We start from the raw sequence: 12,970 nt of genomic DNA on the forward strand, positions 1-12,970 counted from the left end.
ACAAAATACATATTAAAGATACAGGCCTTGCATCCTTCCTTGTATAGTCTTATCATTTAACCACATTATTCTGGACAAATAAACTTTACAGACAGAAAGGTTATTTTTTGTCTCTATAAATACTAGCAATTCTTCTTGGCCCATATTGGATAGAACAGGAGATGAACCACCAACTTAGAGACAGTTTCAGTTTGATTTCATCAAAAAGGTTTTTAAAGAGCTGATGTGGCTTCCTTATGTCCCTCCACAACTTCAGTGTTTGCATACTAACTATTGTGTCCATAATTTATCCTACTTTGCCTTTTTTGCATTCCTTTTGAAAGAATGGGTTTTAATCCATCACTATTTATAAATTATTAGAAGACAGAATAGAAGAAAGAATAGTTCTTCTATATTTGGTAAAGCGATTAAACGTTCTGTGTATTTATGGAACAAAGAAGAAACACTGACAGAGACAGTCTTTTATGAGAATATGCGAGAGCTCTCTGTGGGGTGCCAGTCTGCCAGCAAAACACATGTAAAGCAATTTCAGGACATGATGCAAAGCCCATCAGAGTCAACGGAATTCTTTCCCATTGTGCCAATGGACTCTGGATTGAACTTATCCATGACAAGAATGAGTCATTTCAGGAGGCTGTTCCACAAACAAGCACAGCTGCAGTGTGCCAGGACTAGAAATTGATTAGGGAGCTGACATAAATTGAACAAGTATGTCTCCACAAAGATCTGAAATAATTGGTGTGTGGCAATTAGATGGAAGACAGCCAGATAACATGATGCAGCTTTGTAAGGATGGATTTACCTGGAGTATGTTCCCAGATACTTTTTTTTTAAAGAAAATTTCTGAGTAGTTACTTGCTATTGCACGAGTTATTGTAATTCAGTAACTTTTTTGCTGCGATGGACAAGATCTATAAACACACTTTTTCCTTTGATCGTAATATGGGGTTAAGGCAGCCAAGAATTTTGATTGTTTCACAGGCTTAATTTCAGACAGACTAAATTTCATCAATTATGTAAAAACTTTTACATAGTGCTTCCTGCTAGGCTGGGTAGTGCTGAAGGCCAGCAGTCAGCTGCTGGCAAGTGCTTGTGTAAAATTGGGCTGTGTCAATCAGGACTGAGTAGTTATTTCATTTTATTTGTTTATTTTATTCATCCCTCTGTGAAATAACTTTCTATTTTATATACCAACAGTCTGACTGGAAAAGGTTAAGGCGTTAATTCAGCAAGGTTATTATGTATATACTTGGAGTCATAGAGATATCCCTAAAAAGCTAAAAATAAGTAGTTTGAAAAATCTGTAGTCATCATGTATATCTTTCATATTAGAAAGGAAGCATGAAAATATTATAGAAGTTATATTTTTATTACTTAAGTGAGGAAAAGTACTTACACTTTGGTGTGCGTTTTTTTTAGGGAACAAAACAGATGCTTTAAAACCTGGAATAAAAATGGAGACTTCCGATCACCTCTATGCCATGAAACATACTTCAAACACTACTAAAAATTGCTCCTTATTAAAACAGTATACGGCTTCCTCCCCCTTCAAGGTGGATAGTTTACATCCTTATTCATCTTTAGCACATAAGCCTGGCATAACAGCAGTGACTAATATTCAACAAGATTTTTCAGTTCCCTACGGGTATTTTGAATGCAGTAGTAAGCAACCTCACGTGACACCTTATGTTAATTGTAAGAACTTTGATGTGTCAGTCAAAGATTATACTGGAATTTTGCTGAATGATAAGATGAATGGTGTGCCACCGATTCTTCCAGAGGTCACTGCTCCAGGCCCCCCAGCCCATAAAGACCCCCTGCCCACTATACTTGAACATCAGCCAGACAAACAGAATTGTCAGCTTCAGTTAGACAATTCTCCTTCTTCACAGATGATCAGCTCTTGCGATTTGTCAGTACCGCTAAGCTCTCCGGCAAAGGATGCAGTCGGAAACGAAGCTGACTGTTCCCATGGATGCCCAATGGAAAAGGGCAGCTCCCATCGAGAACAGATGTGTGATTTTGACTGTGTTGACGAAAAGCAAAACAGTGCACTGGGACAACCGACTGATTCTGAAGAAAAAGCTGAGGAAATGTGGTCAGACAGCGAGCACAATTTTTTGGATGATGACATTGGCGGGGTTGCTGTGGCACCTTCTCATGGTTCTATCTTAATTGAATGTGCAAGACGCGAACTCCATGCTACCACCCCTATAAAAAAACCCAACCGCAATCATCCCACAAGAATTTCGTTAGTTTTCTACCAACACAAAAATTTAAATGAGCCAAAACATGGGTTAGCCATGTGGGAAGCGAAGATGGCTGAGAGGGCGAAAGAAAAAGAAAAAGAAGCTGAAAGATTAGGAACGGAGAATACTGAACTAAACTCTAGCAGCAGGAAAGCAAAACAAACAAGTGAAAACAGAGATATTTTTTACGAAGACAATGAGTTCAACCAAATTCCATCACGCAGAGCATTAACAGTAACTAAGGATAATGTAATAACAGTATCGTCTTATGCCCTTACACGAGTTGCAGGGCCTTACAACCATTGGGCATAGGGTTTAGTATCAAATGCCTCCTCTTGGTGCAGTGTTACACAGTGTTTCTTTAAGGTGCTGTTAAAGAACAAGTCTCGTGTCGTTTACTATTTGCTCATCTCAACCATTTTAAGGCTGAGGTAAAAAAAAAAAAGGCGGGGGGATTTCTTCTTAAACTGTGACTTTAACATTTGGTGGTGCTCAAGCACATTTTAAGCAAAAAAAAAAAAAGTTGTATAGTTTTAATACATTCTAAAAAAGATTTTGTTTAGGTTATTAACCTTGATTGAATCATTCAGTTTATTACCTTTAGGAATTTATATTTTGGTGCTTTAAATCAAGTCTGTTTACTACAAAAATCATTTATAGGGATTTTAACAGGTTCACATTTTATGGTGTTAAATCAAGTTATACAGTAATAGCTCTACACAGCTCTTGGTGCTTAACCACATCAAACAGTTAAAAATAAATAAGCTGAATTATTACTTCATGGTGCCATTGCTTTAACAACTTCCAACCATTGCTATGTAGTCCAAATTGCAGATAAATCTTTTAGAAAACCAATGAATTTTTTTCTCTAGATTTGTCATTATGTATGAAATGAAGTTATTGGTAATGATGGCTGGAAGTTGTTTTTAAGCTGTAAATATATATTTTAAAAGCACTTTCTATTTTTAAAATTAACTTGAAATAGTATAGTATAAGGATCATATTGTCTAAGGTTTGTGCATACTCTACAGAAGAAATCATTTTATTCTTGCTGTGTAGAGTTCCATATTGTTACAGCTGCAGTATGTATGCTAATAGCATATGTGATTGTTTTTAGACTTGCCCTTTTTCATCGAAGATTTTATGTTGCATATAAACAACAGTTATAAAATATAGAAACATTTTATTATTTTCAAGAGAGTGTACAAACATGAAATTAGGAGACGTCTTGTCAATACGTGTGTTGCTATTGGGAGTTAGAATATTATTTGGTTTTTTAACGGCAGCATTTGTTATGATTTCTTTGAGCAATAAGTGCATAAGTCTCATTCGTTTGGAGCATTATAAGTTAATATGACAACCAAATGTTCCTAATGCCTCAGGGGTAGGATTGTTTTGGGATAAAAAAAATACCCCCTAGAGTTGCCTTATTCTATTCTGGCAAAAAAAAAAAAATTAATTTGGGGAAAATACAAAGGAAGTGTTGGAAAAGTATGAAGTTTCTAATATTTAACAGCAAATTTTTCATTAAGAATAACCTATCTGTAATATTCACCAGCTTTCTAAGTTCAGTTTTTTACAAAATGTTTTGTAAATTTTTTTAAGTGATTTTTACATTTCATGTAGAAAGGGTTGTATTCTTCCTTCCAAACATATGAAATTTATGTTCTCCATTTCTGTTGAAAAAGTGACATATCATGAAATGAGTATTTGCTAAACCAGAGGAAAAACAGACACTCCATTGCTTTTAAATACTGTAGCATCCCACTCTTCTTTCTGATTCTCCTCTCCTATGTATTTCTTTTTTAAACTTATTTATTTAAACCAATTACCAAATGACAATGTTAGCTAAGGACCGACCTCATCCTGCAACTTCTTCCATGAGAACAGCTCTGCGTAGCCATACCTGCCCAGTCAGAGCCAGGAGGACCGCTCAAGCCAGGACTCCTCTCGTGACTGAGAGCTGCAGGATCAGGCCCCAGAGACGAAGCTGTACCTTAATTCTGCCTCGGAGTCCTCCCCGGCTGGGTAACCTGTAGGTATAACGAGGTCAGAGTTTTCCAGTGTGAAAAGATACTAATAATATACTTGATAATATTGTAATGTAGTGGTGCTGTAACAGAGGAATATGAACTATCTAGATCTGCTTTATTTAAAACCTAGACAAGGTGCTTTTTCCTGGAAGAGTTGAACTGTAAGCGCTATATTTACAGTTTCGGTACGAAAAGTACACAAATTGTATTTTTAACACATAGTGCCAGTTAGGACCTTGGTGCTACAAATACTTAAATGCGGCTGTAGATCAATGAGACTATTCTCCTGTATAAATGTATACACGTATAGTGTTTGCAGGAGCAAGGTCTGAAGTAGCAATCACTATGTAATGACCTTGGGTTCAATTCTACAGATTCCTGTCAAAACTAACAAAAATGTTGATGGCAGAGGTTGGCCGAATTGAACCCCTTCTTTGTATCTTACCTATTTTAAGTAAAATTTGTAAAAACCGGGTATGCTGCAAATTTTAGTTCAAAGCTTAATATTAGTTCAAATAGAGGATATGAAGGGATTGTAAATAATAATAAAACAGAAACAATATTATGCCATCGTTTTGTACCAGCAGTTTTATGCTTCTTGACTATGTAATATACAGTATACATCAAATCATTATGGTATTTTGTGTGCCTTAGATTTCCATTTTAAAACTTGTATATTTTTGGTGAGCCGAAGATTAGTAAGAATTCCAGCTGTCCATACAGTAAGTAGTACTGTACGTTCTCTAGCTGTTCCGTTCATGTATTTGCTATCTGAAAACCCTTGTCCAACGCCACGATCAATCATTTACAGAAAAGACTAGTTTATTGGTTTCACTGATAGTGCTGATAGCTTTAGTTTCTATAATGCAAATTGAAAAAATAATTTATCATTCAGCACTCCCATGTGAATAACAATTTTTCTACACAAAATCAGTAATTTACAGAGCCATCGCTTTAGCTTTTAACATGTTCAGATCATTAAAGTGGATCATTTTTATTTGAATCTTCCCATATAAATGCCCATGTTTAACTTACTTATGCATGATTGGAGACTTCAGAGATAAAAATGTTCCACTGAAAAACCAGCAGCTTCCCTCAAAGTGAGAAACTGAAAGGTGGATCTAAAACGATACCTCCAAACATAGCCCCTGGCAAGTCACTGCACAAGTAAGTCCAGGTCTACCTTTTTTAAAAGGCAATTTTAACAGAGAAAAGTATATCTTAACATAATGCTATTAACTGATAGGTGCTAAAACTCACAGTTACTACTTTATTAAGACGACTTACATGAGAAAAATATCTATACAATAAAATATAATTCGCGGTGCTCTTTCCTTGACTGTCTATCGCATAACTACTTTTTTCAACGTGAACCTAACAGGCAGGTTAGCTGGCCACTTTTACTTCCTGCTGTGGCACATAGCAGGTTGTGATTTGAGAAGCTAATATTTTCTATTGCTGTACTGCGGAATAGAAAATGCAACTATTTACTGTTTTTACAACTGTGTGCTATTTATTGTAACATTTCAGAATATTTATCAGTCTTGTACACCAATTATGTTGTTTTGAGTAAGGTTATCATTTTATAACAGTATTTGTCTCTGAAAATTTGCAAATCTGTGGGTGTATTGCTTTCCTTTGCAGGCCACACAACCACTTGTAATTTGCTCTTACCCCTTAAAAAAGTCCTTCCAGGATGGCCAGATCAGGAGCAGGATCTAAAATTAAGGTAGCTGGCTAGGTCAGACCTGCATATTTTACTTGGTTTCCAACAGCTGGCACTGTGCTCTTGGTGAAAAAGAAACAGAAAATGCATTCAGGTGTGGGCTGGTGGTGGGGTGTGCTTGTCTTTTGACCCTTTTTCACAGTATGCTAGCAAAAACTGTTGTGATCCAGCACAGGACACCTCTGACTTCCCAGAAGAAATGTCTCTCAACCCTTTCTCCACTGGGTCCAGTACCACCACTCCACCTTCACGCTGGAGGGAAGGAGTAGTGCTTTCTGCAGGAGCCCGTTCTGTTTGGCCCGCTGAGTCCCTGTTGGAGTTACTGCAGTGACGCCCAATTAAACAGTGAATTTTACTCATGCAGTTTCTCTGTGCTTGCTGATTTGTAACATGCTATTGTATTACAGAAAATAGAAAAAATTATTTCTATAAATATTTTAGTCACAAGATCCAAAAAGCTTTTTAAGGACTTACAAATACTTGTGACTTTCTAGCTGTAACAGTTGTATTCAGATTTATTCTTTTTTTTAAGGACTTTATAAGCTAACTTTTACTTAGGAATAACTGCTGTTAAAAGTCCTTATCTTACCTATGACAGTGCTTCTCTATACTTAGAACAGGAAATAACTGTAGTATCTAAAGCAACCTTTTATGTTAAGCATGGGTAAATGACAACTTCCTTAGTACTTAAGATTATTTGTAACATACAACTGTTCGGGGGTTTTTTAAAGACCTTTTTAACATCATCGCAGTATTACGCTAAATTTGGTGGGTTAAATTTGGGTCCTGTTAACGTTGCTGCAGCCCCATTGACTGCAACGTGCTCATTCATCAAGCTTTCATGCAATTTTCATATTTGACTGGATGGATATGAGTAACAGTTGACCAAAGCCTGTGCCGACTCAGACCCTTGCAACCCTACAATTAATAGGTTTTGCAAGGACAGATGGAGAGAGATTTGGAGTAAATGTTGTACTTCTGGTTAAACACTGAGGTTGTATTGTTTGTAGCACAAGAAGTGATTCAGGGTCTATAGAGAGACATAATAACTTCACCTCACGTTTCAGGTATGCAGGCACGTCTATTTCAGACCACCTTCAGGCTTATGCTCTTCACAGCTTTTTTATTTTTCTTATCTTATAGGTTGTTCAGTGAGAGATTAGCATGGAAGCATGCTAGTAAAACTGCATCTTCATGGTTTTATATTTAAAATGTAAGGTCAATCTTGCCCTTTCACTTCCCATTAAATTTCTCTCATGTGAAAGAACTCATGTGAACTCTCATGTGAAAGAATGGTTGGACTCGATGATCTTAAAGGTCTTTTCCAACCTAAACAATTCTATGATTCTAAATTAGCTCCTTTTATCAAGCAGTCATCAGCTTTGTAATCCATTTTTATATATGTGATTTTTTCTCTTTTTTTCCACAGAAATCCTGTAATTTCTAGGTTAACAGGAAGAAATAACTGTGCCCTCAGATATATGAAAAACTAAACTGCATGTCCACTTCCACACTTTGTATATGCTAACGGCAATTACATCCAGGCAGCGTTGAACAAACTCTTTCAGGTCTATTGTGGTTGCTAAAATTCAGATTAGGGTCTTTGTGACATATCTTCCATAAAATTGTGCTTTATTTCTTGTGTGAAAGGTGTCTGCCCAACTGTGACCCCGATGCTGTCTATGATCTGATCTTAAATAACACAGTTAGAGATGAGGAACAGTCCAATCACATTTGGAAATTCTGGCTTTCTTCTTAATTATATCAGGTGTTGATCTGACTTTCTGGAGGAAGTGTAGGGGGGATATCTTTCCATAAAATTAAACTGTAGAGAAAGTTGCCATTGATTATTGTGACACCATGGTGCTGCACTGCAATGCCTGTGTTACAGCATTGTTTCTAACCAGTAAGGATGTGTCCTTGTGTCACACAGCTGTGGATATATGTATAAATCCATCTCTTTCCACAGTTCCTCTGGAAACTAATTTGTTCTCTGCCTGTGTGTACTGGTTTAAGGAAAAAGGAAAAAAAAACCCAAACAAAAAACAAACAAAAAAAAAAAAAGAGGAGAGAGAGAGTCAGTCACCCTTCCTTTAATCTGTGTAGACGAACAAGGTAGCGAGCACTGCTGTCATCACCAGTCTGCTGCTCCTTCCCACAATTAAGATATAGCATATGGAAAGCTAATGGGATGCACAGCATGAGTAAGTCGCAGGCAAAGCTGTGAAGGTACAATCAGCTTTTAGGACAGCCTTCTCCATACACGTAATTGCAGAGGTACTTCTTTATATTGACCCTTTTTCTGGTATCTCTAACTTTAAATTTGTAAACTTTTTTATTTAGTCTGACATATTCATGTTCTCCTTTAAGATTAAACAGAGTGGCCAGTGTCAAAAGTCCTGAGGATGTAGCTACTTAGTGGAACAGTACAGAAACTGGCTTCAGCGTCTTCTGGAATTACCTGATGTTTAGTCAGACAGTTTTCACAAATTGTCTACATGCTGCTCCAGTATGTTGCTGCAAAATTATAAGTACATAAAGAGTTTTATACTTGAGGTTTTCTCAAAGACCAAGGATTTCTAATAGTAGTATCTAATCAGGCACCAGTATACATACTAATCACTTCTTCTAAAGAGTGGTTGAAAATACATTTTGTGTTTATTACTTCCCTGTTAAAACATTTTTGGTTATTTTAGAGGAGCGCGCAAAACTTTTTGTTTAATACTGCCATTTACATACTTGACTAAATTATGAAGACTCAATTCTACATAACGCTGTGTTGTCTCCCTGAAGAACATTTAATTTGACTCATGTTGATTAGTACGTATTGCTTTCTACACTGTACAGATGACAATGAATGCTACAGCCACTTTTCTCACTCCATGGTCTCTTTATGGATCGTCTGCTGTGGTTAGCTGTTTTCACAGTCGGTGCTAGATCCCATTATAACCTGCTGCTGAATGCTTTAACTGCTTGTAACTACTCCAGAAGTTCTTCCTATCCCTCTGCAGATCTGCTTCAGTACTCAGCATTAGCAATATAGCTGTCAGCCTGCTCATGAATTCCCCACGCACACTGTCGCTGCTTTGTATGTAAATCAGCTGGTCTTCATCTCAGGAATATCGTAAGAATTTATTCTCCTCATGACTCTTCTGAAATCAATTTCTTTCAGTCATCTTTTATTCTATGTGTGACAGTTATAGGGCTTTTTTTACTTCATGTTCTCTCATAGCAAGCCTAGAATATCACAGCTGGATATTTTTTCATTCTAAGAAAGAGGGACAATTCATTACCTGTCACAATCAGTGTTTTCTTACTTTTTAAATCAAATAATCAATTTTCCAGATAATTTTTAGATTTCTTGAGGTAATTCTTACACTCTGTTCTTATATCTGCAAGTAGCCAAACAAAAGAGACTTTGCAAGACCAGAAAACTGCTTACCCCCTGAGAAGGAAAAGTCATCCCTTCTCAGGCTACAAGATTTTTGCTTCTGTTGCTAGCATCTCTGCAGAATGCCCTCTTTTCTTTCAAGTTACTCTACCAGTTCTGCTCCAATCTTGACATAAGATGGATGCTGCAGACCCTGCACAGTTACAAGAGCGGGAGTGTTTCTTTACATCTTCTGGTTAGATCAGTCATAGTCCTTGTGAGAAACCCAAGTATTGCATAAGTTAAATGCCTTAACTAACATAGGACTGCTTGGAAAAAAGATGTTCTTCCTCTGTAGCAGCACGTGGAATTGATCGAGCTTGAGCAGAAAATAATTAAGTAGTTACTGCCTTTTATTAAAGGGTATAGGGATGTCAGCATCACCGTTTTCTTCTGAGATATAAAGACGTTACGATTCTTTTTTCAATCCAGTTCCCCACTTCGTCATCCCAACATTGTTTACAGTGTTTAACCGCATACTTTTAACCTCAGTTTTAAAAGATACAAGATGCTTCTCGATGCTTTATCCTTAATTCTTCCCACAACAGTATCTTTTTTCTTCTACTGGACCATTATATATGTAATTTTTCCACACATACTTACATTAAAATGCTAGAATCTTCCAACAGCATACTTGCAGTGAATGCAAGACTGGGGTGCTAAATAACTTAACATGAAGGTGGCTTGCTCTGTTTGGTGTGACTGATTAACAATGCTGTTTTCAACACTTTGCACACCTTACCAGCTTTCCTCATAAAGTCAGAGGACACAGGTGTAGACCTCAAAAAAACCTACATACGTAAGAAGGGAGGACAGATTTGGCAGCTAATCTACAGAGTTACCAGTTACAGCAGATGAACTGTATTCCAAAGAAGTGCTGTTGCAGTGGAGCAAGGGAACTGCTAGTTTGATGTTCAGTATTGCAGTTGTTGCCACAGAACATTTTAATACTGTTGTGGAAAGTTTTGTGACCTGATCAATATTTTACATGTATATCTGTATTTTTATTATAATATTGTAATGGAAAAGGGTCTAGGGTTTGGGAGTCGTCTTAAAATAAGAATGAAGGCCCTGATTCTCATTTATGCTACTGTCCTTTGCATCACATTAAAAGGATAAAGGGGCCTTAAATGGATGTCGATTTAGCTTACATCCTTCAGAGTATCCCATTACACTGATAATGGTATAAAAGGTCAGTAGTATAAATCAAAACCGTTACCAAATGACTGATTTGTACAATCATCTGAAATCAATTTCATGATATCCCTATTGTGCACATACTGGCCAGTAACATCCAGATTGTTCTTAGTTTAGAAATACAGGTTGAAAAGAAACTGGCTTGGTTTTTATCAGGTTTTAAGTATTCACTTACATTGGCTGTCCTTTTCCCAACATTGTCTACAAAGAGAATGTGGTAAAAGATTTGTACCTCTAGGTAACGGCCTGGCCAGAAATCTCACAGAATTGTCGATAATACTGTTTCTAAGCTTTGGTAGCTTTTCTTAAGATACTTGCTTCCCTTCATCATAAGTTGATCCCTTTTACTTGATTATATAAAATGGGGTTGTGACAATCTACTGAACTCCGTTCTTTTCTGACTTAAGACCCAACAGGGTGTGCAGTATTGTGTGATGTTGTCACACTGGGGTGAGTTTTGAGACACAAAGCTAAAAGCCAACACTTTCTGACTGCCCTAACTGTGGTGATACTCAACAGTGAAACTGTTGGCACTGCCCTGCTTGCTTGAGTCATGCAGAGCTTCCCTTGCGGCCAATGGAAGCTTTATGTAAGCATCAAGCCCCACTACATTGCAGTTGCAAAACGCAATGCAATGCAAACTTCTCTTTCAAAAAAAGTTTGAGGAAGACGAAATCTATTTTCATTCTTAAATTTCTAAACTGCAGTGATACTGCAGAGCCTAATGAGAACAGATTTCGTACTAACTTTGTGAATGCCAGTCCAATCCATGCAACTCAAAAGGCAGCATCTGAACTTCATTAATCTCTTGTCCTCAAAATGAAAAAATAACTGTGGGCAAGAAAAACAAATGTGATATCCCAACACCACTAAAAGAAAGCCAGTTCTAACCAATACAAATATTCAGACACTTCAGTCTTTAGCAATTAATTATTCTACAATTATTTGTTTGGTTTGGAAGAGACAGCTCTTCATAATGTGACAATATCATACCAGGTCATAAATACTGTTCAGAATTTGCTGTCGTAAGAAGGAATGTTAATATGTAAGGACACACTGTACTGAAATGCTATGGCTAATGAGTTCTTTCCTGCTTCGCAAAATTAAAAAATTAACAGTATGCCAAAGCAAAAAAAAAAAAAAAAAGTCAGCATTTTCTGTCTTTCCTTCTTTTCTTTTCTCTCTTTCTTTTTCTTTCTTTCTTTGGGATGCATTTGATATTTATTTATCAACCTTGAATTTGAAGTTTTGGATTATTTCCAGTTTTCAACCTACTGTATTTAGATCTGGAACATAGAATTAACTTTTTTAAACAAAAGATGATGTACAGGGAGAAAAAAATCAGAAAGAAAAAGCACTTCATTATGTCACAGTATTTACAGGAGAAAGTATAAAAATTACTTCTTTTCTCAAAAAACATTTGGGGCCTGATTCTTTCCTAGTATAACTGAGCATAGCTTCATGAGGCTGGTGAAGCTGTGAAGAGTTACGCTAGCTGAGAAACTGAACCTTAAAATCTTCTTTGCAGACAAGGGAACCCTTACCAGCAGTACTTGAAGACTTGTGAGTTGTGACTGCATGTTACTTGAAAGATCTAATTAAGCTATGTTTTTTGGTGCAAGCAGTTGTTGTACATGATTTCATGTTTATGTAGCAAGATGCATTGAAATGTTGATACTAGTATTGAAACATACATGTAAAAATTGTTGTTGTGGAAATTGTCTGTTCTGTTCTATTTTTCTTGTGTGTCTCATCTGTTTAGAACGTAAACTTTCTTTTTTTTTTTATTGTCCTAACTGAATAAGGCTAAATGAATACTGTAATTGAAAATATATTTTAAATCTTGTCATGAGTTTTTAAAAAGACTATTACAAATTGTATCATTCCTGATTACACAGAACTTTGTGGGTGGTTTTAAATAAATTTTATACTTCTATTTTGCACTTAGTCGTCTAATTTTTCTTTCCTGCATTTTTCACGCATGTCTTCTTGTAAAATGCTTTGAGAAGTAAAAGCTGTTTTCCCAATACAAACCAAAATAAAGTTATGCTGAAGGATGTAAAGACTAAAAATTTAGGCCAGGAGAGCCTATACCATACAACTTACAGCAAAGTTAATGCCCTGCTTCACAATACAGCATATAATGCTACATATGTGCCCCATCTAAAACCATTACATGGCTTGAAATTTTAGACAAGGAATTAAAAAATTACTTATTCTAAAGCTAGAAATAGTCTAATCTTGCAGCATATCTGAGGGTGCTGAGAACCTCATCAAAGATGTTCTGACAATAGCAAGGAGTTACTCTTAATAAAAATACTGGTCTTTAGATTCT

At 36.4% G+C, this 12,970-nt stretch overlaps 1 protein-coding gene and 1 long non-coding RNA gene across 5 annotated transcripts in view; one reads left to right on the forward strand and one right to left on the reverse strand.

Annotated features, from left to right (window-relative positions):
* TET1 (tet methylcytosine dioxygenase 1) overlaps window positions 1-12,578 on the forward strand; it is an 80,441-nt gene extending 67,863 nt beyond the window's left edge. For all 3 annotated transcript variants that reach the window (XM_069795768.1, XM_069795769.1, XM_069795770.1), the window contains one exon: window positions 1,420-12,578. In XM_069795768.1, coding sequence (XP_069651869.1) covers window positions 1,420-2,561 — 1,142 coding nt within the window. In that variant the 3' untranslated portion in view covers window positions 2,562-12,578. The remainder of the gene's footprint in view (window positions 1-1,419) is intronic.
* LOC138687665 (uncharacterized) overlaps window positions 1-12,970 on the reverse strand; it is a 32,342-nt gene that overhangs the window by 8,246 nt on the left and 11,126 nt on the right. For both annotated transcript variants that reach the window (XR_011326781.1, XR_011326780.1), the window contains exons 2-3: window positions 4,156-4,282; window positions 1,397-1,443 (exon numbers count right to left, since the gene is read on the reverse strand). This is a non-coding gene — a long non-coding RNA (uncharacterized lncRNA). The remainder of the gene's footprint in view (window positions 1-1,396; window positions 1,444-4,155; window positions 4,283-12,970) is intronic.

The sequence above is a fragment of the Haliaeetus albicilla genome, chromosome 11 (genome assembly GCF_947461875.1).
Source record: "Haliaeetus albicilla chromosome 11, bHalAlb1.1, whole genome shotgun sequence".
Classification (NCBI taxonomy): domain Eukaryota; kingdom Metazoa; phylum Chordata; class Aves; order Accipitriformes; family Accipitridae; genus Haliaeetus; species Haliaeetus albicilla.